General features: G+C 37.8%; 1 protein-coding gene across 2 annotated transcripts; it reads right to left on the bottom strand.

The window, feature by feature from the left end:
- Positions 1 to 47: 47 nt before the first annotated feature.
- LOC146460798 (FACT complex subunit SPT16-like) lies at positions 48 to 26,870 on the bottom strand. 2 transcript variants are annotated; one of them, XM_085087697.1, is made up of 39 exons: positions 26,681 to 26,870; positions 26,466 to 26,576; positions 24,996 to 25,160; positions 23,517 to 23,576; positions 23,327 to 23,419; positions 22,591 to 22,659; positions 22,276 to 22,353; positions 21,608 to 21,694; positions 21,033 to 21,100; positions 20,306 to 20,411; positions 18,034 to 18,100; positions 17,860 to 17,950; positions 17,187 to 17,260; positions 16,372 to 16,484; positions 15,675 to 15,740; positions 15,262 to 15,303; positions 14,987 to 15,049; positions 14,171 to 14,200; positions 13,886 to 13,960; positions 12,862 to 12,905; positions 12,036 to 12,118; positions 11,819 to 11,889; positions 11,072 to 11,136; positions 10,299 to 10,361; positions 9,252 to 9,387; positions 8,724 to 8,825; positions 8,352 to 8,376; positions 8,194 to 8,267; positions 7,926 to 7,970; positions 7,363 to 7,416; positions 7,171 to 7,242; positions 6,675 to 6,787; positions 5,783 to 5,858; positions 4,708 to 4,764; positions 4,079 to 4,191; positions 3,386 to 3,515; positions 2,323 to 2,449; positions 1,395 to 1,469; positions 48 to 1,038 (listed from the first exon to the last, which is right to left on the bottom strand). In XM_085087697.1, the coding sequence occupies exons 1-39, from the start codon at positions 26,753 to 26,755 to the stop codon at positions 941 to 943; spliced, it is 3,156 nt and encodes a 1,051-aa protein (XP_084943823.1). In that variant the 5' UTR covers positions 26,756 to 26,870; the 3' UTR covers positions 48 to 940. The 2 variants fall into 2 exon arrangements, with proteins under 2 accessions (XP_084943823.1, XP_084943824.1); XM_085087698.1 differs by lacking the exon at positions 14,171 to 14,200 and having other exon boundaries at positions 26,681 to 26,867.
- Between the last annotated feature and the right edge of the window lie 34 nt (positions 26,871 to 26,904).

Here is a 26,904-nt window from a genome sequence, read left to right as displayed (position 1 = left end):
TCGAACTCGATTTCAGTAATGAACGACATGAATGTTTACAAAACATCTTGATTTTCTTTCCTCCAAAGTTTAATGCATTAATAGGTTAAGACCATTAACGTATATTTTTTTGAAAGTTATTCACAGCAGCATTCAGGCACAAAGGTAGAGAAGTCTGTATACTCTGTCACCAACACAGTCCACCTAAAACTCCGGAATGAACGAGCATTCAAATGCACTTTACTGTGGTCGGTATTGTTCATTATGCTGTACAAGCTGATTCTAACTTTGCCAAAACGAAATTCTATATATATACATACATAGATAGATATTCAGGCTAAATTTGAACTTAAGTGGGTTTTGTTGGTGAACGGTTTAACGAGCCCGCTTCACTTAAAAGCCAGGGGCTTGAGGCCATCCCGAATAACTGTTTTACTATGTTTTTGCTGAATATTTTCACACGGTATTTTAATAGACACCTAGCCATACCCCTTTAGCGCGGGTGCACATTGTGGGATGACTAAAAACAGTTCAGTCTCGAGACGAAAACGCCTTGTCCGGGATGAAAAACAGTGGTGATTCTGCAGGAGTGAAACTGAGTCCTTGCTCCCGATGAAGCTAGCAGGGATGAAATCATCAAGGAATGAACTTATTTTACGTTTTCAGCCCGTTATGTAAACAGCCAAACAAAATACCCAAATGCCGCGATGAAACTAGTTTCGGACTGAAATGGCTCTTCCAAACGGACTCGTCACGTTCTACAATGCTTTGGTACAAATCAGTTAAATGCATGGTGATAGAGGAACGCCAAAGAACCATTTTGTTGACCAGACAGAGCCACTGCGTTCAAATTTAATCCCTGTGTCAGTGTAAGCATTTGGTGGTGATCTTTTAGTTAGCGCATCAGTCTTGCGTATGACAACGCAAACGTCCTTCAAATTCTCCATGAATCTCTGCACGTTTAATGCTTTCGCTTTTTGCTACGCGGGGAGTCGTGTTTGCTGCTAGGTTTTTTTCGCTTTTTCGTCGGCGTTTCCTCTTGTCCCTTTTCGCGGTCAGCTGAAAAGGAATAAACCAAAGTGAAAATGATGATTGTTTCGTTTCGCTCAAGCGTTCACAAAGGTGGTGCTCCAAGAACGGCTTTTAGCCAGGAGAATAAGACGTAGGCCTCTAAGAGGCGACCTACTTTAACTCCTTAAAAGATTACGTGAAATTTCACTTATTATTGTTGTTCGAATACCCGGCGTCGATAGGATAGTGGACGCCCCTTTTGGCAAAAACATTATCCACAAAACAATTTTTAACACGCTGGAAGTACTGTAGCTTCGTTTTGCACTCCTCTGCTCTCGGCATTTGGACAATACATACGAATGCAAACTTTGCAAGCGCTAACGTTCAATAAACTGTGAACTCACCTCTAGCAGCTTCTTCTTCAAGTTCGGACCAATCTTTGCCACTCTCTTCCTCGCTGCCCATGTCTTCGTCAATGTCTACAAGAAAGCAAGACCACATCACCGCGTATGCCTTTCTCCAAATCTTTCAACACCTTCGATGAGCTACATGTCCTTCCTCGACCGCTTCGATGTGTAGCTTTTCTTAAGAACAGTGCTTCTTAATACAAAGGTTTTATGTGTAGTTTATTACTATCCTGGAAAAGCAGATCTTAGCAAGGGCTATTGGAATAACAAAAAAGAAGGCAGACTTTTTCTCTGCAGTGTTCAACTTTTTCAGCGGCATTTTTATCTACGCATTTCACTTGAGAGCGTTTCTCAGGTTATGGCTGTACTGATATCAAACTACGTCTTTCCAGACTCCCCATGAGGAGTGAAAAGTACCGTCACCCAACTTCCTTATTTCCTGAATTCTGAAATGCTTTGTTGACTGAAGGGTAATAATGGGACATTTTAATCCCTTCTTGTAATCAAAGTGCCCTTATCAGAATCCCCTTCACTGGCCGCGTTCTGAAGAGCTATCTTCCTATGCTCCTGTAGTAAGTGAAACGTGTCTCTACCCTGCTCTACTTCTTCTGTCTGTCTCTCTAAAGAGAGGACATTTTAACTTTTTTTAGCCAACGACATTTTTTTCTTAATGGAAGGAGGGGGGGGGGGGGGGTTGGGTACTCGACCACTCTTCTGTTTCTGACCAGTACTCTTAGCCATCCCCTCGCAGCATCAAGAGAAAACTACTCAAACATGACCCCTCGCTTGTCTCTGCTTCTGAAGAGTACTCCTAGCCATCCCCTCTTATAAAGAAAAAAAATGTCCTTACCCAACCCTTTTCCCCTACTCTCTGTTTTGTGATTCTAGCCAGCCCTACCCTTTAAGAAAAAAAAAAAGGCCTTACCCGACCCCTCTTCGCTAGTCTCTGTTTCTGAAGAGTACTCCTCTTGTGAAGACTCTTCTTCTTCGTCTGACCCTGTTGGGGCGTACTCGCTCTCTTGCTCCTCCTCGCTGTCACCCGCCTCATCTCCCTGAAACAATATGTGTATAATACATGAAGAAGGGGTCCATGATGATAGGCATTTTCGGTGAACTTTTGGCTGTGAACAAAATTGTACGCATGAAGACACGAATAATGTTAAATAACAGAGCTTGGTATTTTCTGTTGGCAAGGTTGGTACATGTCACATTTTCTTCGCTTCTCTTCCCCACCCGGTCCTCCCCCTATTACGGAGGTTTGTCATGTATGATTGTCCATATAACATCCAGCAGTGGAGCGGGAGGCTGGAGAATAGAGGCAGAAAATCATTTCTTCAGGAATGAAAAACCAACAGAACTTACTTTAATTCTGTACACGATCAACCCTCCACAAGAAAAGAAAAATGACGTCCGCTGTAGTATTGTAAAACAAATTTAGTTTGAAATAAGGACATGTGTCCTTGCAAAAGCTTTATTTTGATCAGACATACATCCGGCATCTTGGATTTTTACTCAAGACACAAATCATTGACAAACATGATCTATGGTTATCGAAGAGTTGGCAATCCACTACGGCGGGATCTCAGAATACACAGACATTTTCAACTTTTAACTCAAGTAAATGCCGTTGTGAGAGCGTGTTGCAGCAAAACTAGAGATGGAAACGCATGGCTTCGCATCTTGAAATCTGCTACCAGTTTACAAGTTTTCAAAAACAAATTTCAAGACATCTTTTTGTACGGACGTCACATCCAAACAAAGTTAAAAGTTTGTGCGACATTTTAGAAATATGGTCGGACAATGGCCGATGGCCGATTGTTATTTCCACCACTGGTTTACTATGAAGTCTTCAAGAAGACCGATGTTGACTAACATTTATTACCTTTAAACATTGGTTTAATTTTACCGGAGTCGCATTATTTGTTCCTTGGGGAATGGGTATAGTCATGAGGAAAACTCTGTTCGAAGACGGAATAAGAGTAACTCACGCTGCTGTCGGGATCCAGAAAACTCCAGCCGCCATTCTCAATGAACGCCTCAGGATCTTCGTTAATGGTTTTCATAATCTTGGCCCAGTTCAAGCTCTGGATGCCTTCAGTGTATTTAATGTCACACGAACTGCAAAGCAGAGAGAAGAAGCCGAATTTTCGTGACTTCTTCATGAAGTCAAGGGAAGGGGTGATTATTTCGCTAAGAGGATTTTTCAGTTAAGTGTCGTAAAGCCGAAACCAAAGCTATCACTCTGACCAATAATAGCACACGTAAACAACACCATGAACCAATCAGAATTCGAAGAAAATACATGTAACCCGGCGTGAAGCGCGGAAAAAAGCCTATGATCAAGTCATGATTGGTTTTGGTTTCGTTTCTGAGTGGTGGAGAAAGTAACGCGAGTTTTCCCAACCAATCAAAGTGCATAGTAAAGCGAAACCAAAGCAAACGACTGGCTTTCGACACTCAGTTGAAAAACTCTCTATTAGGTCACAGCAAACATACAGTTGCGAACTAAATTCCAATATGAAAAAGAAAATTATCCTTACAATTCAAGAGTGTCCCCCTAAAAGACATTAGTCCAAAGATTAAATAACTGCTCTGCCAACTTCTTTGCAAGTGTTTCTATCGTAACTGCATAATAGTCAATAAAGTTGTTGTTACTGTTGCACGCATGTCAAGCGACTTACTTTAACCAATCTTTGACGGAATCAAGTGACGTCATTGGTATGGCATTCACGTGTTCCACTTTCCGCTTGTAGTCTTTGAACACAAACACCATGTCGAAGTTCTTCAGATGAAACTAAAACGACAAACAAAACAGTCAAGTCTTGGTAGTCTTTTAACAATCTACAGCGAGGTGAAAAAAATATTAGATATTCGCTGTAGAACTGAACCCCCTCCTTTTCTTACCGATGGTGAGAGCACTCGCCTCCCACCCATGTGACCCGGGTTCTATTCCCGGACTCGGTGTCATATGTGAGTTGGGTTTGTTGCTGGTTCCCGTCCTTTCTTCCAAGAAGTCTTTCGTCAGGTACTCCGGTTTTCCCCTCACCTCAATAACCACCATTTCCAAATTCCAATTCTATTCGGAGAGTGTCTCTAATTAATGCTCTGCGCTTATTAAATAAAGTGATTGTCTCCATGAAATTCCGACTTTTGTTACAGCTTATAGACTGTAAATGCCCTTGACAAAACGCGACATCATTTGATAAGAACGGTGATGTAACGAGTTTCAAAACTGTACCAATTTATAACATACAGCGAAAACAATCAAAAATTGGTCAGTCTAACACCCGATCCATCTGAATATCTTTACCTGCACGCGCTCGAAGTGTACGAGTTCAACTTCATCCAATGTGATGATGAACGTAGGCTACAAAAAAAAAAACAAATCAGCGTTAGTTTTGTGTACACATACAAAACGTCTCAACATGCACATTCTCCCCACTGGCCTCTGAATATTACGTAAGGTAATAGTTGGGAGAATTTATTTAATCATCAAGACATTCGTATTCGTATTCGTTTAATATTGGAACTTAGCAAGACAACACCGCAAAACAATAGGTTTAATATTGGTAATTGAACTGAGTGGAGTGCAATTTGGTCTGAAATCATACGCGTGATTTCAAAATCAAACGAGCGCGCAGCGCGAGTTTGATTTGAAATCACAAGTATGATTTCAGACCAAAATTGCACGACACGAAGTTCAATTACCACTTAATTACATCCATTTTGAAATCACAGAGTACCATTGTCAATATTAATATTCTATTTGTGTTACTTCATTTCCATTTTGATGGGCTAAAGAAAGGATGCGATTTAGAGCAAAAAATCGTGCAATTTGGGAATAAATTGCACCATTTTGGACCAATCAGATTCCAAGGATCACCAGTGATTTCAAAATGGATGTAATTAATGAGGAAAAACAATCGTTCAGCACGAGCGTTCTAAATTTTGGTACCTTGATTTTCCGTCGTCTTCGAAACACCAACGGGAAATGGCCAAATCCAAGGTTATGTGGAGGACTTGAGCACAAAACCGTAATTTTTTCATTTTCTTTCTCAATCCTCAGTTGTTTATGTCGTCGCTTCGAAAACCCCCGTTTTAATACGCCTTTGTACGCCACAAGTAAACGTTTGATCATCGGTTTAGAAAAACTCCCCTTTGAGCAGCGGTGGGGCGTTTTCAATCGTGGACGGAACGCTTAGACCTAACACGGATTTAAAAATTACAATTTTCAAACAAAAACGACCGAAAACAAAAACAAGTGGACAGCATCTAAAAGCGCCTCTAACTTCCTACCAACCTAATAGCGGAAAAGACTCAGGGTGACAAGGATGAAATGCTGACTGATAAGCACTGCACTTACTCTGCAGCGTAAACTTTATTACCTGTTCAGTGATGTTAACCAAACAGTGTGTTGTTGGTTGTAATAAGACTGTGCTGCGAGAAGGTACTCCCATGAACCTGGTGAAACAAACAACATTCAGATAAGGAGGTAGGAGTGAGCTGTGAGCCAAAGCTACTCGTTAAGAACGAAACAGAGACCACTGCATCCATGTCTATTCGCGCTGCTGTATCATGTGTACCTAACACTCCGTCGCCTTCAGCCTTAAAACGTGTATGACAGAATATTTTTATTTGCTTGATCAAATCTTCATGTTGTTCTTGTAAGGACATCGAAAAAAAAAAATCCTTATCAATTTTTCTCCGCGTTTAAGGCGTATAGAAGTGTCAAATCTCACTTCTGGTTGGGTACAATACACACAAATCAAAATTGATTCGCCTATATGTTCACGTTGCCAACAAGAAAAAAGTTCTTAAACTTGACGACAAGCTAAACATTAATCCGCCGACGTTAAAATTCCTTGCCTTGACGCGCAATACCCTGGCCTTGTAATAAATCTGTTTTTTCCTTGACTTTTCCGTAGCATCCTTTTTAGTTGAAGTTTACGTAATGGTTTCCTTTATTCCCCACTCCAGAAACAATGGGGAGCCTGGTACGAGTGAGGGATTATGGGATGGTTTGAGTAGGCAGTTTGAAATTGCGTCGATAAATACATGTAAGTGCATTTCTCGGCAGTCAGTTGTATAGAGAATACTCTTTTAGGTTAAAACTATTTAACAAGAGCTACGCTACCCAGAAAAAAAATAACGAAAATGCACTTACTCGTCGCGTGATTTCCATCCGTCTACCCAAATGATCCCCGATCCCTTACTCGTACCAGTCTTCTCACGGTTTCTGGCATGGGGAATTGCAAGAGCAATTTGTCTTGTACTTACCCGAGGTCTCTGAACGGAACATCAAACTCCACTTGTCCGTGGGTTATTCCCTCCACTTTGTCGATAAAATTCTTGAACACGGACTTTAGCCTTTGTCTCAATTCCCTTTCAGCCTGTAAATGTCAAAATGTCAATATGTAAGGCAGTGGACTCGAAGGGACATCAGTCGACAAAAACGTTTTTGAAAACTAACAAGCTACTGCACACATTACACGTTACAATTGCCATGTAACGTCTCTCTCTCACAAAAAAAGTAAGTTGTAACCTGAAGAGTTTTTGACTTGATATGTGTCGCAAACAAGTTGAAAGACCAATGTCATACGTTTTTGTTTCACAATCGTTGCAGAAAGAGAAACCTATTCGTCTTTTCGTGCAGCTTGAAAAAGATTTAGTTACAAAAGATGTGACGCATATGAACGCCCTGCGTCCAACTTGAATCTTTCTAATACCAAATGAAAACTGATTCACTGGCGCTCATAGAAATAACATAACAGACCTGTTCTGCTTGGAGATCGTCTCTGTCGTGCATGTGTTGATGTTTCCCGAGATCTGTTGTGATTTCACCAACCTGCCAAAAAACAAAAAGAAAAAACAAACGAAATATACTCTCAACAAAGGATGAATTCAACAAACGGCTCTACTGAAATTGGTACAATCTGTCACCATTTTGGTGCCTATTTCAACTTACTTCTGTGTAGAACTGTATGTCTCTGTATTTCTTTTTGCCAATGATTATAGGATGCTGTGGAGGGAAATTATGCCAGAAATAATTAAAGCATTTGCAGCAAAAAGGAAAATATGTACAAAGTAAACACATGCTGAAAATTCGCTGGGGAGCAGGGATGGTGCAGTGGTGAGATTACTCACCTCCCACCAATGTGACCTGGGTTCAATTCCCGGACTCGGTGTCATATACACATGTGGCTCGATTTAGGGACGCACGTTTGTTGTAGGGTTTCCTGTAGGGCCCTACAAGCCATACATCATGGCTGCCAGTACGTAACAGTATGAACAAATGGCCACACAGTCTCTAAACAGCGTTAGGGTGCTATATGAGACATGTACTGGAAAAAGCTAAAAAAAAAAAAAACCCTTCATATCCTGCAAGCCCTACAGGCCCTACATACCCGACAGGCCCTATACATACACTACAGGCCCTACATATATTACATATATTACGAGCTCTCGTTACTGAAAATTCAGTTATCATGAGATGAAAGAATGAAAACAAGCACGGTAATGTCGACCAACCTTTAAGTGGAAATGAAGCAAGATGATCATTTCTCCATCACAAGGCTAAAGGAGTTAATGAAACAACAGTCACTCAAAGTAGAACACAAATATACAATGAATGTAAACAAGAGAGGAAGAAACGTAAGAATGAACTGACTGACTGACTGACTGACTGACTGACTGACTGACTGACTGACTGACTGCCTGCCTGACTAACTAGCTAGCTAGCTTCTTAGTTAGCGCTAAAAACGTAAACAAGTAATGAAGGAAATAAAAAAATTCTTACCTGAAAGAAAGAGTGTTTTACATTCCCGTACAAGATGTCCACATGCTCTCCACGATACATACCGAATCGAAAACCTACGTGAAAACGACCAGCAGATCAGCGCATCTAATATACAGCATTGTTAGCTAAAACATATTTTTCTGAAGACAGCCACTTACCATTTGTGTGAGCTTCTAAAGTACCCTGAAAAAAAACAAAACAAAACAAAACAAAAACAAATCATGACGTGTTTGGCTCGTTCAGTTCAGTGATAAAATCTGACAACAAACGTTACCTTTTCATTCGCTAACTAAAATCGGTTAAGCTAACTCAGGATTAGCCGAAATTTTGACCTCCACACCAAACGAGTTGACGCGAGATGGTAAACAAAGAACCCCACGCGGGTTTCAGCAAAAAATTCTCGATGAAGTCGGCGACAGTGAACAAACGCATCAGGCGACATGAACGCGAGGGTTTCAACTCTAGCTCTCAATTGGCTCAGCTTTATTTGTTAAAATCAAAAGCACTTGTGCGTGTTACAAACAGCTTACCGGTGATCTTCTCTGTGTGATACTGGGTCTGATGTACAAGTCTTTCAGTTTGGGGTTGCCTTTGTTGGGGTTTAAAATTAGGTTGCCTTGTTGTACCACGCCCTAAATAGGAAACATAAAACCAACGTTTTAAGACATCCCTTTAACACATGCAAGTTTTACAGACAGCAACAAGCCTGACACTCCACAGAAGAAGCTAAGAAGCACTGGAACACAAGCAAATGACGTAACCCAGACACTGACTGCTGAGCAAAATCGCAATCTGCGATCTGCCCGAAACTTTCAAATAGACTTTCGTGGGAGAGTGTAAAAGAACATTACCGAACTCAATAATAAAGACAATACCAACTAAATAAAAAATGACTTTATTTAGCACTATTGTGCTAATTGAGGACACTATAAATCAGTGAAATAAATATACAAACTGAACATAACACATGTCAAAAATCCCAACTGGTGGGAGGCAAACCAGTTGCCTATTTACAAAGCGTGGCCTTGGATTTGAAAACACCCCTAAACACTACTAACCTGTCTTTCCTTCTCCTCTGCTTCTCTTGTTTTAAATTTCTTTTGTACTTCTTTTATTAAACGAAACGCCATGCTCAGGTTAATGGCTGGCGGCTGGGATGCGCCTGGAGGTTTTGTATTTGAACTTCGATATGTTCTGTAAGTCAACAGGAAACAACAATTGAAAATAAATAAACAATAATGGAAACAGTGGAAAAATTACTATAATGCTACGTCACATTAACCTTTCACTTGCCGTTACCTTTAACGAGAGGCCAGCGTTTTTATTTTATTTTTATTTTTGAAGTATTTTTTTTTACACGACCCTATAGTAATGCGGATTTTGTTTTTCGTTTTGAACTTGAATGTCGTTTGTCATTTGTCAGAGACTTATGGCCGCCTACGAGCAGGGTCACATAGCGTCTTCCGCAGAATACACCTGTGCCCGACCCTGCGCTTCCAGATTAGGACTGCAGAGCCATCTGCGCAGCCACAGATAAATCACACAATGACACAGTCATCTTCGAATACGAAGGACAACCACTACGTTCCTGGATAATTCGGCCGCAGAGCACAAGACGAAGGGGTTGGAATAATTACAAAATAGATCAGATAACGTAGTTGTGTATTTCTTAGTAGCGTGTCCGTTGGCGTTGCCATGGCGGTTGCCTCAAGTCCCTACTGGTTATCTAAAGCGTTGTTGAATGTGATCCTACAAAACAAGACAGCCTCACATACTGACTTAGCAGCACACTTGAACCGAAACTTGCCTCGCACAAACTTTTCGGCGCTTTGAACAGGTGAATCACAGTGACACCTTAGTTTTCTCAGTTTTTTTTATTTATTATTATCATTATTATTATTATTATTTATTTATTTATTCATTTATTTATTAATTTTCGCAAAGTAGTTTTTAAAGGGTCTTAATAGTAGCAGACAAGTTAATATTTTAAGGAAAACGACAAAACTTTTGAGTCTATAAAACATGTTTTGAGTCTATACTCAAAAATTTTGTCGTTTTCCTTAAAATGTAAATAGTTTTTGCTTAAAACTGTGGGTAACACTTACACTTCCTTAACAAACGTAGCCTCAGGCTGTGCGAAAAGATTTCCTTCTGAACGACCCACCGCACTAAAACAACCACAACAAAAAAACCACTTGTGGGATACGACAATTACATATGGACATTACACTATAATGAGAAATTAACATTACGTTTCTCAAAGAATGGAATGGAATGCGCCTTAAACCAGTTAATGTGAATTAAAGGGAAATTATAAGTTTAGAATAAAGGGATTGACACGAAATAGTCGGCAAAGTTTTCATATGAAGGAAATTACATGTGGCACGGGTACAAAAGAAGAAGAAGAAGAAGAAGAAGAAGAAGAAGAAGAAGAAGAAGAAGAAGAAGAAGAAGAAGAAGAAGAAGGAGGAGGAGGAGGAGGAGGAGGAGGAGGAGGAGGAGAAGAAGAAGAAGAAGAAGAAGAAGAAGAAATATGGATCATAAAAATTTAATGGAACATAAAAAAAACAGGACTGTTTCAAGCGATGTTTTATAAGATTAAAACATGCTGCATGGAGAAAGCTGTTTTAACGCCAACACCATAGGACACGATTTAAAAATATGCGTTAACGTGGATTAGATAGTTTAGGTCGAACATATTAACGACCCAAGAATTTGAAGCGACTTATGCAAAGCTTTGAAACACATGCACGCATTTCTTTTTAGATTTTCTCAGCTAATAAGGTATTTCGTGTTCAATCGTGTTCAACAAGCATTTAATGACGGAAGTAAAAAGAATGTATAACATCAGACCAGCCTCCTCACTGACTTCACCTACCTTCCCGGACAAAAAAGATTAATTCGGAGATAAGTATATCCACCTTCATCACTGGAGCTGATGTTCTACAAAAAAAAGTAAAACGTTTACCACAAGCTGTTAATTTTATGCCATCGTGGTGTTTGAATTACATTGAAAAATCACTCAGAATAAAAATAAGAGTGTGAGACTATGTAAATTTCGTTTTTACCTGATTTTTATACGAATTAGAGTCTGCCGCTGAGTATATAGATCAGAAAAAATAGCTTTATAATTATAATATTTAGTGTAGCTAGCATGGCATTTTTTTTTTTTTTGCTTTCTTTCTCCTACAAACGGATTGAAGAAACGCCTTTGCTTCTTCTCCTACAGTACCACTCAAAAGTAAGTCGACAGTCTCAACTCGATCCTCAAAACTCAATACTCGCATCTCGAACGTTGAGACTTTCGAGTTTCGAGACGCGCGAATCGAGGATAAAGGATCGAGAATCGAGAACAAAGGAGTTTTCAAATATGCAAACTCGAAAAGAAGTTCGAGGAAACTATTTATTTCTCGAAGAAACAACCATAGCCGTTCACATACAATACATGCTTAAATTGTGTTTAGTATTGGAAATACGTATGTACAATGTATGAATCTTCTATTGTGTCTTCTTCAAGTGTCCTTTGAATTTTCAAGGTATTCGTAAAAGAACAACCTCAAAGTAAATGTCTATCTACCAGCATAGAGAATTCAAATGGCTGGGCATTCAGGGGGATGCTTCATACCTTGATGGTGGATATGTGAAACGGTGTGGCCACTCCAAACAACGGCAGAACTACAGCCTCGTACTTCTTGTCTGGGTGAAAAGAGAGAAGCACAAGGTGAACGATAAGAAGCTGGACAATACTCTTTTAACGTATTTAAGACAAACCAACAAATATACAGTCAAACAGAAAAAAACAACAAAAACAAAAAAACAAACAAACCTGACTATTTGCTTACCCACAAATATTTTATGTTCCCTGACTTCATTCTCTCGTGGAACTAAGGACGCTTGTTTGTAGGCAACATTGGATGGCTTCACTCTAAAGTGATATCACAAACAACACTTTAACAACAATTTACCAATACCATGCACACACAGGTGCTCGATACATAAACAGGTTTTTATTTTTGATGTGGTAACTGATGATTTGTTAACGCAAAAAGCTAGCGACAATTCCAGTTTCCAGCGGCTCCAAACTTGTACAAGTTTATGGCTGTAAAAGTTGCATAAAATACTACCAGAAAGCGAATTCAACAGCTAACTACTTTTCAATGAATGTTCAACGTAACAAAGCTTTGAAAAGTAAGTTTTCAGAAATTAGCTGAATATTTCTAATTTTTGCTAAATTGTGGCGTGGACTGCACAGGATCCCCCACGTTTTGCCGCTCAAGCGAAAGAATTTTCCCAAGCCTTCACATGTAAAGAAACCAACAAAGCCTAAGAACGTTTCAATCAATTTCCGAAGTCAAGAGGGAATTAATGCCTTCCAGAAAACTCAAAATTGCAAATGAACCCGAGCTGGTTTACGTGGCACTATAGTAAACTTCGATTGGATATATGATGCTCAACAAAGTATTCACACTTTTGTTGTTATTTACGAACTTTCAAGTAAACTCATCATGAACAGGGAACTCCTCGAGGTCAAAAATCTCTGCAAACTACTTACAATGTACATCCTGGGAAAAAGTTGAAGGGAATGTTACAGGTGTAAAATTAATGCAGGATTGGGTGAAGTTTCCAAAGTACATTGTACTCCAATAACAGTCAAACGGGTGCACCTACTTTGCAAGTGTTTCTGTATCTCCTTTGGACTCCAGAAGACGTCTCTACAAAGACACAAGAAAATAAAAACGGGCAGATGGTTATTAATGAAAGAGAACAACAATTTCTCAAAAGGTTAGTTAAACATGGTTGTCAGCTGTACTGGTATAGAGTCCTGGGGGAAGCATCCCATTGTCCAGTGAACAAGGACTGGACAAGAGAACTACAGAATTCAAGCAACCGCTTCATGACAAGAAGCTAAGTTGTACTTGAAAGGGCCACTTCAAGATGGTTCAACTTTCTCAGATGTGACACATTCACAAGACAAATTGTTTTGTTTGAATCTAACGGTGTCCTGGCGGTGAAACTATTCAAAATACAGAAACGTAATTAATTTAGAGTATAAAGACAGGGATCCATACTAATTTTGCTGTTTTCACACCTCATCCCATGGATGAATAAGTTTTGATAAGTAACTTTTGAAAGTTTTCATCTGAGGTGCACTGCGACTGCATTATACCAAAGACTTGGTATTTTTAAAAAACAACAACTAAAGGAATTATTTGCAAGCTTCCTTGTATAATGCAATACCTTTAATAAATTATAGGAATCCCAGGAGAATACAAGAAATTGAGCATCTAATTCCTTGCAAAACCCTGGGTTGAAATCCCCTCCTCCCCACCCCACCCAAAATTAGAGGTGTTCTTTGTACAACCCCTGCCACTGGATCAGCATCCTTCATTATACATACAGTATTACAATTCAAAGAATTCTCAACTCCTGACTCTGCCCGCTCAATGTTGCATTGCTTTAAATGTCACCTTTCCTGAGAGAGGAAATTATCGACTTTAGCTGGGGAAGGGGAATTGTTTAGGGAGGATGGATTGTGTAAGATGCAGCCAAATCTCCCTGGAAAAAACCCGTTGTGGCTGCTTGAAGTTGAATAGAACTCTCCTGTGCATTAAATGGAGACCAAAGCCATGCGATTTAGCATTGATTTGCATATTCTCACCAAAGCACTCCAGCACAAAAACCATGCACAAACCTTTGCTTCTTCATGCAACTGTTCCTTTAGTTCCAGCTGATGTTTTTTCCTTCTTTCTTCTGCTGTCATTTCAGTCTGTTGCAAATCAAAAAATGATCACTTACATGTCTTGTGATGAAAAAAGATTAAATACCAAAAAAATGTTTAGTTTTGTTTATTTTATGTTTTATTTGTTCAAAGTGTTTGTATAGGTAGTGATAATTTTATTTAGGTACAGTTTTTATTTCGTTACATGCATTTATTTATTTAATTTATTGTACAAAGTTTACACTGTAAAGGGCTTACAGTGGATCCTGAAGTTTTCAGCTCAGAATACTGTAGAAAAAAATTAAGGAAAAATTTTTGGTATTTAAAATTAGAAAGTAACATTAACTACACCTTTAATGTTAAAATATGCGTTACAGTCAACCTAAATGTCAACATACGTGACCAGTATTTTTGACATTTGAACAGAGCTTTGAAATTTACATGTCAGTTTTGAACATCACCAGCAAGATTTCCCTAGTTTATTGACGGTATAAAGCTATTACCGTTTTTTTTTTTTTTTTCAGTAAATGCGCCTTTTCTGAAAGATTTCCAGAGAAATGTTCAAGATTCGATTCAAATGCTGGACATTACAAAGACGAATTTGAATGTTTATTTCATTCTCGGAAATACTGGTCATGCGTGACGTAGGTTGACTGTAAATGTTCCTTTATTTAAACTATATGTACTGGTTGAAATTAATGTCCCCAGTTTCAGTGTTTGCAAGACTTTCATGTCTTATTCCATGAACAAGACATTCTACCGTAAATAGGACAATGTTTCACTTAGTTCACATTTTGGGTGATGTATTTCATATGGCATGTTGTTCATGAATACAAGCATCTTCTATCCTGAATATAAGCTTCAAAATCTCATGAAACACAAAAAATTGCTTCAGCAAAATGACATTATAAGTTTGCAAGGTGTTTTTTTTGTTTGTCCTTCTACCAACGATGCAAAGTGTTTGCCACTACAGTATACGTGTACAATAAAAATATTATTACTTGCATGTTTTGAGGTGGGCCTAACAAAAAAAATGGAAAGCTTGTTGCTACAATGAATCTACAGTATACTTACTCTTGTTCTGCTTTCAAGTAAAGCTCCTTTTCCTTCTCGGCCCAAGAGAAGATCTTCTTCAGCCTGAAAGAGAAAACAGATGTTTAGGTCTTAAGTGATGCAAAACTTTATTACGTTGTGATTGAGGATAATAAAATTATTATATTCTGTTCTCCATGTACAGTGCTTCTGAGCGGGACACTAGTTCCATCTTCCTTTTGAGTTAAAATTGTTTTTGTCACTGACTGAGGTGATATCCTCTGCTTTTAAGTTGTTGTTTTGGCTACTTAACAAACCTCTCCATTCTCTTGTTGGTTATCTCCTTCATCTTCCTCATCCTTTGCAAACAAACAGAAAGAGATGATCAGCGTTTACATCCATCATACAAATGAATGCTGTTTGGTGATTCTGTTGGAAATTCACTACTAAAATACATGTAGAAAACATGCATGAAAAAGAACGAGACAAATATAAACTACAAAACAATAACTTTCACTTCCACTGTGAAGTATAGGGATGTGGAAACGAAACAAAACAAAAACAAAAGTAACAGTACATGGAGGATAGTGGTACAATGTGCAATGGAACCAGATGGTTACAGTTCAAAGGGAAATGTACTTGTTTAACCAATGCAGTATGTTAAATTCATAAAAAAATAATTATCTTATAGTGTACAGTACATGTTGGTACGTCAAATAAAAACACAAACCTTGAGAAAGATGCCGATGTTTGCAATCTTCTTTTTGGCTGCAGTGAGCAATGAGGCAGGGGCATCCTGAGAATTGAATTAATTTTGTCAATGCACCCGGTAAATGGTTATTACGATTATGACGATGAATTGAAAAGTGTTCTCACTATGGATTGCAAGTGTGGTATAATGTAGCTAAACTAAATTGATTGAAAGGTTGGCACTAAGGAAACTTTCCGTTTGTAAGAACTGGCTGGCCAGACCATTCAGTTCATAAATGGAATGTACCAATTTGAAGGATATACCTTTTATGCCAGTTCTTTGAATTTCTTCAAAATAATTATTATAATGTACCAGTTTCAGAGTGATTGTTCTTCAAGATTTTGTAGCACCATCCCTTCGACATAACACATTTGATTTACAGATTGGCGGGTATGGACAGCAAGTTATGGCAATGGAAAGAACTCTAAGATAAAAGGCAAAATTTGATTTGCTGGCCAATATAAAGGCACTGCATTTAGTCTAGCCAGTGCAACATGGTTGAAAATTAACATCCTATCACACTACTTCAAATGGTCAGAAGATTTGCCTTTTACCACAGTAGAAGCAGTTTGAGGATATTTCCCTGGCGTGTCTTGTGGAACCATTGCCTGCCAGGGTTGGAAATGAAAGGGTTAAGTCTGTGCTGTTCATTGTTGCTTTCTTCTTTGCAACTTACCTCATTGACCAGCACTGTATCTCCTACAAACAGTGCATAGTTTTTGTTTTCGCTATCCTCAGCATTCTCATTAACCAGGCCTGAAAAACCTGCATTCACATTGAAAACCATTCCTAAAGAGAAACAAGAACTAAATTATGATCATCAATTTTTCATAAATTTAAAATATAACATAAAGAACATTATTAAAAAATGGATCATTGAAAAATGTAATTCCAGGGATTTGATTGGTTCAGCAGCCATGGCATATGAGCCATTATACCATGCCCAAGAAATGGCGACCATTAAATTGTCTTCTGGTTGATCTTGCAAAGTGAAATCAGCAAAATCTACCAATATTTATTGATTTTTTTTTTTTAATAAAACAATAATTATTATTCCCCTCACACTTGTTGGATGTGAGATGATTATAGCCAACTCGGTGCTACATGTACATCCCTTGTTGGCTATGTGTCATCTCATATCCAACATGTATGCACCCATGGAATAATTTTTAATTATACATTGTACATGTACATGTAACTTTGGAGACAATTATTGTGGGGTGAGGCTTGCGGAGGGAGGCAAGGACATCTGAACTTCCCACTTCAAGTACATTGTACCCGTTTCTATTTGACAGCACTTTGCTATTCAGTTCTAAAATTTTTTGCCCCTTTTTTTCAAAATCGCTAGTGTCAAAGAAACCATGTCCTTCAAAATCACCACACATTACCACCAACAATTTGTTGGGTTCCAGTGTACATGTATGTGGCCAGATAAACCTGATTCTAGACAACTGCTTAATGTGTAAATGTATTACCGTAGTTTATCCTCACCTTTCTTGGCCACATGTGTGTTTTTTGAAGTTATTACCAAAGAGCCTTCCCTGAATTCAATACCCATCCCAAACCTTTAAAGAGAAATATAATTTGCTTACCATTAACTGGAGTACCACGTACATTATGTTATTGTAGCGTACAACATTTTTAAAAACTGAGCCGATGGATAACTATGGCTAACATCAAGAATAGGGGCTCTTACCATTTTACACAAACTACCTGGTTGGAAATTTTAGGCAAAAATATTTAATGAGTAAATAAGCTGAATTCATAACAGAAGATTGACAACTTGCAAAATATACATGTACCAGCATCAACTAGAGAGCTCAAACAGATGAAGATTTGCTCGTAAATTTGGCGTTCAATTAACGATTTGATTGATGATGAGGCTATTATGCATGTTGCTTGGATATAAAACTTTTTTCTTTTTGCTTTTGTACTAGAAGTCTTCTCAATTTTTGTTCAAGTATCATTGAATGTTGTAAAACTTTAACCCCTGAAAATTACTTTCAATTAAACCAACCATTTTGGCATGATTTTCCTAAATTGTAGACCCCGCAAAAATTACAGGCAGGCATCGGAGTTATGTTATTATAATCATTAATGTATGTTACACATTGTGGAAAACACTGTAAGATCTATCTGAGTCTCTGTTGACTTGCTTACTCACCCAACATTTTTCACAAAATTGGACTGGAAATCAGGTTTCTGTTTTGAAACATGCTCAAGAGCAGCATTGTACACATCACAAAGCTTCACTCCTGAAAATTGGAAAGACACAATTAAAAGAAAAACCAGACTTTCTTACATGTATATACAACTGAGCAAAGCTTCAAATGCTCACCATGTCTTAACTTGTCCAAAATTACATCCAGCGTTGCCAGTAGCAAATTGTAGTTGTCTTGTTGTTCCTGAATGTTGGCACAGAAAGAGAAAAAAAACCTGATCAACTAAAAGAAGATTCTTTAACAGTGACTACAATAAGGGGTAGAGGAAGATTGAGGTGCAGTTATAAACATAATTCTTTTTTGGTGGGTGGGGGAAACCAAGTGTGATGGACTTGTGTCCAATCCAGGACACTTGTCACACTACCATGACAACTTCACGTCGATTTAAGTGTGTACCCACGTTTTGTGGGTCGTTAAGTATTCATATATTCATGCTATTGTTTAGACTCATTGCCGATTCATCGGTGTTCACGTCGGATGTCACTCGGGAATGTAAGACAACTATAGAAATCGGAAGGCCCTTTGAGGAAATGTGTGACAATTTCCTTTTGTTTATCATCTGAGAGCGAACAATAGCTCAGTTCGATTCACAAAAAAAAAACTTTTTAAAGCTGTCGGACTGCAACTTTTCTTTGATAATCTCTAAACTTTTAAAGTATATTATGCTTATGATCAAGCACGCGCTTATCGGAACAATCTCGAATATCAAACGTAAACACGGCTGTCAATATCAAGAACTCAGGATGCTTGGCGTTTGCAGTAATATAAAAAATCCAGGCCTCATTTATTTAAAGAAGAAAGTGAAATTCACCAAACAACTTTTTTACTTTGTAGGGAATAACTTCAATAATTCAAAATCTAAACGAGAAGGAGCAGTCGGCTGCGGAACTGTCAGACGGCGCGTCGTTGAGAAATCTCAACCACAGAAACTCATTCAGACCACATTTTACAGCCGTCAAATCGACCTTCACGTTAAAAAAAAAAACAAATAAAAAAAGAAACGTTTTCGGGATGAAATTTCGTTCAGGACTCTCTGCAGTAATACATGTACCTTCGGGAATTCACACACACTTCTGACGAAGACGGCTTCGCATAAATTAACTTTGCAGTTCGACCTGCCGATCAACAAACAAACATCGAACTTCGGCCTACATTGACCAAAAAGCCTCGTTCAAGATCTCTTTTTGAAGCTCTCAAAATGCTCTATTTTCATAAATACATATCGAACTTGGAAATATTTTGCGAATAAAAATAAATGCATGTAAAGTCCCAAGTCATTCTATGCAGTTTATTCACACATCAAGAACAAAAGGATACAATAATAAACTCTGCCGCTCGTGGTCGCATAATTGCGCTATTGTTCCATTCCTTTGAAGTCGCTTTAGGTCCTCATCCAAGAGATCTCACCTTTTCCCAAACGAATGAAACCGAACTTATTCAGCACGTTTTCGGTGGCTCCGAAAGGACTAAAAACGAGCCTTCAAGCTACAAAATCCAGCGGTTTTTCCCATTTCTGAATGACACACTTAAATCGGCGTGAAGTTGTAATGACTCTCAAAAGTTTTCTAACGTTAGGTAACAGAACAGAATTATAATAGCCAGAAAGAGGTAAGTCCCAGGGTTCTTGTAACGAGCTGGTAACTGGTTACCTTTGCCGTCTAGAGGCGTATTCAGGTAAATGTTACTGGCTATCATGAAAAAAATTACTGAAACAGTAATGTATTTTGAAAAAGCTTGTCCTTGTTTTGGGAATTGAAATCCTTTCCATAAATAATGTTAAAACATCCAGCAGATAATAATCATGTTGAAAATCCATCAGCTGTACAGAAATTGCTCTTGATTTGAGCATTTTCGTTTGTCAAAAACAATATTGACTTCAAGCTCCACCAAGTTTGGTTTCCATTCTTCCTGCAGCCATCTCACTCCCATCAATTCCCTTGGAGACATTAACAAGATAGCATCCACCTGCTAAATTGCAAATTTATTACCTTCTTTTACAAAATAATCTTAACATGAACCCTAAAGTCCAAAGGGATCTTGGGGAAATATTAGTGTGAACCAAGACAGTGACAAATCATCGCCTGCAGGTGGCAAGTTCACCACTGAGCCACCAGTATAAATATGTATTTTGAGAGGGCCGAGGGGGTGATGCAACGCTCGCTTCATTTTAAAGGGATTTATTCAAAGATAGAGGCCACATATGCATGTATGCCTGGCTTTCAATATAATTTGAGTGGTTGTTCTGGTGTATGATAGCCCTCAAAGGGTAATATAACAAGTTGAAATAGATGAGGGAGAATTTTTCATAAAGCTTAAGGGATAGTGCCCAAACAACTGTTTTCAGCATCTTAAGCAAAATGTAAAGATACTGACTAATGAGCAGCATACCTCTGTTGGCTCATACAGCATTGTTCTGACAATGTTGGAGCAGTAAAACTTGTATCGCACACCAAGGGAACAGATTATGGTACCATAGTGAAGCTTTTCATCATTACTAAAATGAAAATGAAAAAGCAAAAAAACAAACAAAAAAAAAAAACAAAAAACAAAAAAAACATTCAAGTCTTTTTCTTTATTCTGACCATGACCTTTCATCATGTACTGTATGAATATGTGATGTGGTTATACAGCTGTACCTGTAGCCTCTTAATAATTACACTGCAATGAAATTCTGAAGAACAGAGTTGTACTTTAATTAAATCCCAACTACATGTAACCAAATTATAGAATCTTGTTGGTTGTCAGCTCTTGAAATGAAAGGATTTTAATATAAGTCAGTATATTCATCATGTGTGAGTAATACAGACTTGCTGTAACCTAGACATATCATTAAACATAAAAGGACATATAATAATATCACATTCCTTCTCCTTAAGTCCTGTTTTTGACAAAAAGTTTAAACCATTGCTATACTATATGTATGCTATTTGCTTCAATATTTTATTTCTTGAATCTTGTTAAAGATAATTATCATTAATCAGAGAAACAGGACTTTGTGTTGTTTAGTAAGGTCCGTAATCCTACTTATGATTTCAGACATGTAAATCAGACTTCTCCAAGTTAAGGTCTCATAAATTATGATTACTGTGCTATTCCACCACCATTTATTTCCTACCTGACAGTGCTAAACTTGAGGGTGAACTTCCCCCCACTCTGTATGATGGGGGAATAACACATCTCAACCTGATAGGACAAAAATTAATAAAAGCTATTAGTACAGAACCTTCAGAAATTAAAATCAAGTGTTCCCTCCATGAAGATGGTATTCATTTGTTAAAAAAAAAAGTCCAAAAGGAAAGCCTCATTAATGAGTGAACTGTTCTGGGAACTCTACACCTACATGTACCTTTCAAGAAAACCTGGATTACAACAAATACAAATTCCGTGACAAATTCCAAAAAATAATTAACACTGCCGTTTACAGCCTGTATTAGAAAAAAAAAGATACTAATTTCAGGTTTTAAAGATAGGGATTGAAATTTACCAAAAAGGTAACAATATTTTTTCACTTTGAGTGTGACACGAACAAAAGAAGGTGATATTTACGGCATTAATTATTTTTGTATTTTCTCAAATATCACGGTTTCCTAGAAAGGTAGTATAACCGCAATCTGATCACTGATTCACATTGCATGTACATCATGGAATATTATAATAAAATAAAAAAAGGTACACATGTCCAGGTCTTACTTGGTCTGAATCCATGCCAGGTTGTAAGAATTTCTTGGATTCCAGAGCTCCTTCAATCCCATCAGCAATTTTAGAGTGTTTGACTCTCTACAATACAAAAATGTGTAGTTCCAGAAAAAAATCCATACCCACCCCATGGAAGGTCATTGGAAATTCCTAGGGGGAGGGGGGTCTTAGAGGCCAAAATTTCAGAAGTAAAGTATGAAGCTAAACTGGAATTTCCTGGGGGAGGGGGGGGGGGTACAAAACAAAAAATCTTCCGTGGGGGAAGTATGGATATTTTCTGGAACTGCACAATACGTGCATCCAGAAAATATCTAGACCCACCCATTGAATCAATGGAAATTCCACTGGAGACTGAGGGGTCTTAATGATCATTATTTTTAACTTAAATAAATTTTCATGGGGGTGAGGGTGGAAGTTTCAAACCAAGGAAACCTTCCATGAAGGGGGGGAGGTATGGTTATTTCTTGGAACAAGAAATCAATAAACACAATTTGTAATAATTTATAAGTACAACTTAAAAAAATAATAACTTTTTTATTATTATTGAAACTACATTTTAGAAATCAATATGCTGTTATGATGTTAATAACAAAGTACATTTTTAGGAAACCAAATCTATTAATCTGCACTGGCAGGAAAAAATTCCTTCGCCATACATGTACCTTTTCATCGTCCACAATTTCCATGATTTGCTTCTTAAAATATTTGACAAAAATGTCAGATGAGACTTGTGCAGCTTTCTACAAACAAACAAAAAATAAAAATTTGATGTTACTTTGAATAGTCACTTCAATTAAAAGCAATTTCCTTCCTGATACTGAGTTACACACACTGTTACACTTCACATTTCTTGCTCAGTTTACTATCTGAAATAATTATAGTCGTGTAAGTGGCCAATATCAATGGTAACCCACAAAACATGAGTAAGAAAGAAGAATATTCCTGTCAGCAACAGGCCGGGAAGAACTGAACAATACCTTGACATGATTTAATTCTTGATCTTCTCTTATTGACATAACATAAGCTAGAGGACTGCTAATGTCAACCTGTAAAACACAAAATTATACAAGATACCCATAAATATTGTCACCCTTTTTTTGCAAAATAATAGGGTTCATACTCTTTTGGGCTTTTACAGTGCAACAAACTCAACCGGAGCCACCCAACATTGATCAGCCAATCACAGGTCACGTTTACAACAAAGAAGTCTGGCTTTGGTAGTTTGTAAACCAATCAAAAACGAGAACATTTCTTTAAATTTCAAAGTGTCGGATTTTTCAGTAGCCCTGGTTGAGTTTGCATGAACTTTTGCATGACCTTTTGCATGGCCTTTCCCAGTTTTCCATGACAAAGTGTTCGCATTTTACAGTGTCAAAGTGTGCAGTGTTTATTTCTACTGAGTGAAAATCCAGATGTTTCTTGGTTCCTTTTTGCTTTTTAAAAATAATATAATTGTTTGTCTTCTTCTTTTTTATTCCCTAAAAGAATCAATGCTTTCTTAGTGATTTTTCTCCATAAACATACATGTAATTTTTAATGACTTTCCATAACCCACAATTAAAATCTATGACTTTCCAGGCCTGGAAAATGGATTACAAAATTCCATGACTTTCTAGGTTTTCCATGACCTGCACAACCCTGAATAATAATAATAATATTGATCTTGCTATCATTTTAGGGACACGAGCTTGCTAAAAGTGACAGCTTTCTGACCTTCTCAAATGATTCTTTTTCAAATGCTTTCTTCCATTCATCCACAAATTGTCCCTGGAAGTTATCCTTGACAAAAATGCCCACTGTTTTTCCCTAAAAGATTCAAAGGAGTAAACAATAATTATTTCTTGTGTTGCACCAATTTAATAGCAACATATACTCTCACAAATAATAGTAAAGACAAACTTACAGATTTACTGTCCTTTATTGACTTGACAAGTTTCTGGAAATTCTCTTTGTCTTGATCAGTCTGTAAACAAGATAAAAAAAATTAATGTCTAAGTCACGGGCACAAAATGGTTGGTTCTCGTGGAATGTGCAGTTCCAGAATATATCCTTACTCCTCCCATGGAAGGTTTTTTGTCCCCCCCTCCCCACCCTCCTCCCGGGAAATTCCAGTTTAGCTTCATACTTTGCTTCTTAAATTTTAGCTTTTAAGACCCCCCTCCCCTAGGAATTTCCAATGACCTTCCATGGGGTGGGCATGGATTTTTTTTGGAGCTGCACAATATCTGTTTGGAATGACACTACCAGCCTCAGAAGTTTGGACTACATTGTGAAGAAAAACTAGCATGTTGTTTAGCAAAAGGTCACCTCACATTTTTGCAACACCGGAAACCTATCTCTTTTGTTTTTGCAGGGCAAATACATTGTTAAGTGTGAAAAAAGGCCAGCTAGCATGTTCAGTAAGCCAAAAGCAGCTTGCAAACTTGAGAAATAAAATTCTGTTCTCTAAAAAGTTCGGCAACTTAAATTTTCAGCTAAAAAAGAATGTAAACAGATCAGACTGTGTTAGTTTGTAACATGTACACAAATTTGCCTTTTTAAATATCAAACAATGACGTGGATTACCAGTATACTGGTCTATGTTCTTGTTAGGGGCCCCTGTCTGAGTTAACATGCACTTCATGAACATTGAATGCACAAGTAAACTGAATATTGTAATTCAGTTTTTCTGATACAAGCACTTCAAGGGTGCAAAAAGTAAACAGTAACATTGGCATTTGTTTTGTGAGATGCTTGTAATATTAATGTTCTTGGTGTTTTTTTAACTACAGTACATGTATTATCACAATCTCATGGATTTGAAACCAGGTTAAGCATACATTTTTTCTGAAGTGTTTACAACTGTTACATGTACAACTAATTATATCACTGTGAGGGCCTTTAGTCAAAACAACATACAGATTTGAACCAATGCAACAGTTTGTTATACAGCTGCTTTGACAAAGGTTGTGCAAAAAAGGCATAAAAGCATACGTGACAATGTCGAAAGGTAGTCTGGGAAATACCCAATAAATTTCAACAAAAGCTCAGAATCCACATTGCCAGCCATCTCAAGTTTTCACTGTACAGTCAAGGCATTATGGATTTTGAGCTTTTATTGAAATTTATTGGGTATTTCCTAGACTGTCTTTCGGCATTGTCGCATATGTTTTTACACTTTTTTGGACAACCTTTGTCGAAACAGCTGTATTTACATGATTGTAAATCAGCCTACTTGGTAGAAACTGACACTACGCCTGGCAAAAAAATATTGCAGATGTACAATCATACAGACCTTGCCTAGAGTTACTCCTGCATAGTTTGTGTCAGCATTTCTTGTTTTCAATACAAAGCATCCAAAGAAAATCAAACGTAATCAAGTAATCTAATATTATTTTCTGACCTTGTCTCGTAGGTGAAGTTCAATTGATGGAGACGTGCTGGCTTTCTTTTGCATTTCCTGCAGAGGCTTCAGAAAGTCGATTTTCTTTTTACTGGCTAGGAAGTGAACTGAAGATTCACACAGTACTATAACAGTGTCTGCCAGCTCATAACCAAACAACCATTGCTGAAATACAACAACAAATGTATACTAGTAAGTTACAAATCACAGGAACTTTTTTGTATCCAGGTGGAAATGATATCAAATGAATGATATTTACTATTTAAATGTAGGAGATAAAGTAAAATTATCCACCACCAAAGTTTTTTCAGTAATCCCAATTTTTTTTACATACGCTGTATGCACATTTTTGGTTATACTGTATTTAACAGTTTCACGTGACAAGAAAATAAATGGTAGCTTTTTCACATGAAGGGAGGTGGGGAATGGGTTCTTCATTTTCTTACATAAGCTATATACATGTACATGTACAGTGTAAGTACATGTATGTGCCATCCAAGGAGTACGGATTTGAACCGTTTTGCTCTGAAAGTTTGCAATGGCATTACAACTTCATGCTGATTTATATGTGTGTCATTCAGAAATGGGTGACTCTGCTGGATTTTGTTGCCTGAAGGCTCTCTTTATTCCTGTGGGCATTCACTTCGGCAGGCACAGAGAATATACTCTCTATATATTATACTCGGTTGAAAAAAGGTGAGAACTTATACAGGAAGACCCTAAAGCAAATTCAAAAGACAGGAACAATTGTTCAATTAAGCAGCCTTGAGCTGCGAAGTCATGAGCACATCTTTTGTTCTTGATACACGTATGTTACTGGAACTCCAAAGAACCATTGCAAACATTCTGTGGTTTTAAGTTCTTCCCAAAATACTTTAATCTCTTGTGATCGATCCTCGGTAACATGCTACATCCTCAGCAATTGTTTGAGATAAGGGAGAACAATAGCTTTGACATACGAATACGTAATGACCCCAAAATTGGGGATACACACTTGGTGTGAAGTTGTAAGGAGTCCCAGGGGCCCCACTCACATATTTTACTGACTGGGGGGTCCAAAGGATTTTTTTGGGTCTGAAATTTTGACCAAAAGGTCAAACTTGGGTCTATGAAAGACGCTGGGATTTTTTTGGGTCGTGAAAACAACACAAAAAATAAAAATATAAATATCTTAATTGAATAATGAGAAAGTACATGTAAATGAATAAATGAATATATTAATTACTGTTCCAAAATTTAAAAGCCAAGAATGAGCAATCAACACACAATATTAAAACTGAAACGCGGTATAAATTATATTCCATTAAAGCTTTCCAAGATTAAAGGTCGTGGGTATACCCCATTGATGAACGTAAAAAATCCATTTCAAATTAAATGCAATCAAGAATGTAACCCAAGGTATTTCATGTACAATGTATTAATCCGGGCCATGTGACGAATGAACATCGATATCTCGTTGAAATATTTTACCTGGATTGCTGTCGATTTGCTATATATGACGTCCTCGTCTTGTCCAACTGCGATCACAACAGCGTCAACGCTTGGAAAATTCGTTCCATTCTCTTCCGTGTCCTCTTCTTTCTGAAATGTGCACGACATATTGTCGAACGTGAGAAAAAATTGTAAGTCTGTGAGAAGCCGCAACTACAATATATACCGACCCAGGAAAGCTGCAAAAAAATTACCTTCCAGGCGTCGTAAATCCTCTTGATTCGTCGAAAAAAGGCGTCTTTGTCGAGGGAGATTTTTGACGCCGCCATGCTGTATCTTCGTTGAAAGTATCTACATTGGCGAAAATCACAAGGGAAGACTCAAAATGGCGGGAATAAAATCCTACTCCGTGACGTCAGGAGAATTTTGGCCAATCAGAGGTGCGTTTATATTTGCTTTCATGCTATTAACCGCTGAC

Source organism: Pavona decussata, unplaced genomic scaffold, assembly GCF_977016875.1.
Source record: "Pavona decussata unplaced genomic scaffold, jaPavDecu1.1 SCAFFOLD_207, whole genome shotgun sequence".
NCBI lineage: Eukaryota > Metazoa > Cnidaria > Anthozoa > Scleractinia > Agariciidae > Pavona > Pavona decussata.
Note: the sequence above shows the minus strand (reverse complement) of the source record. Positions and strands in the feature narration are given on the sequence as shown.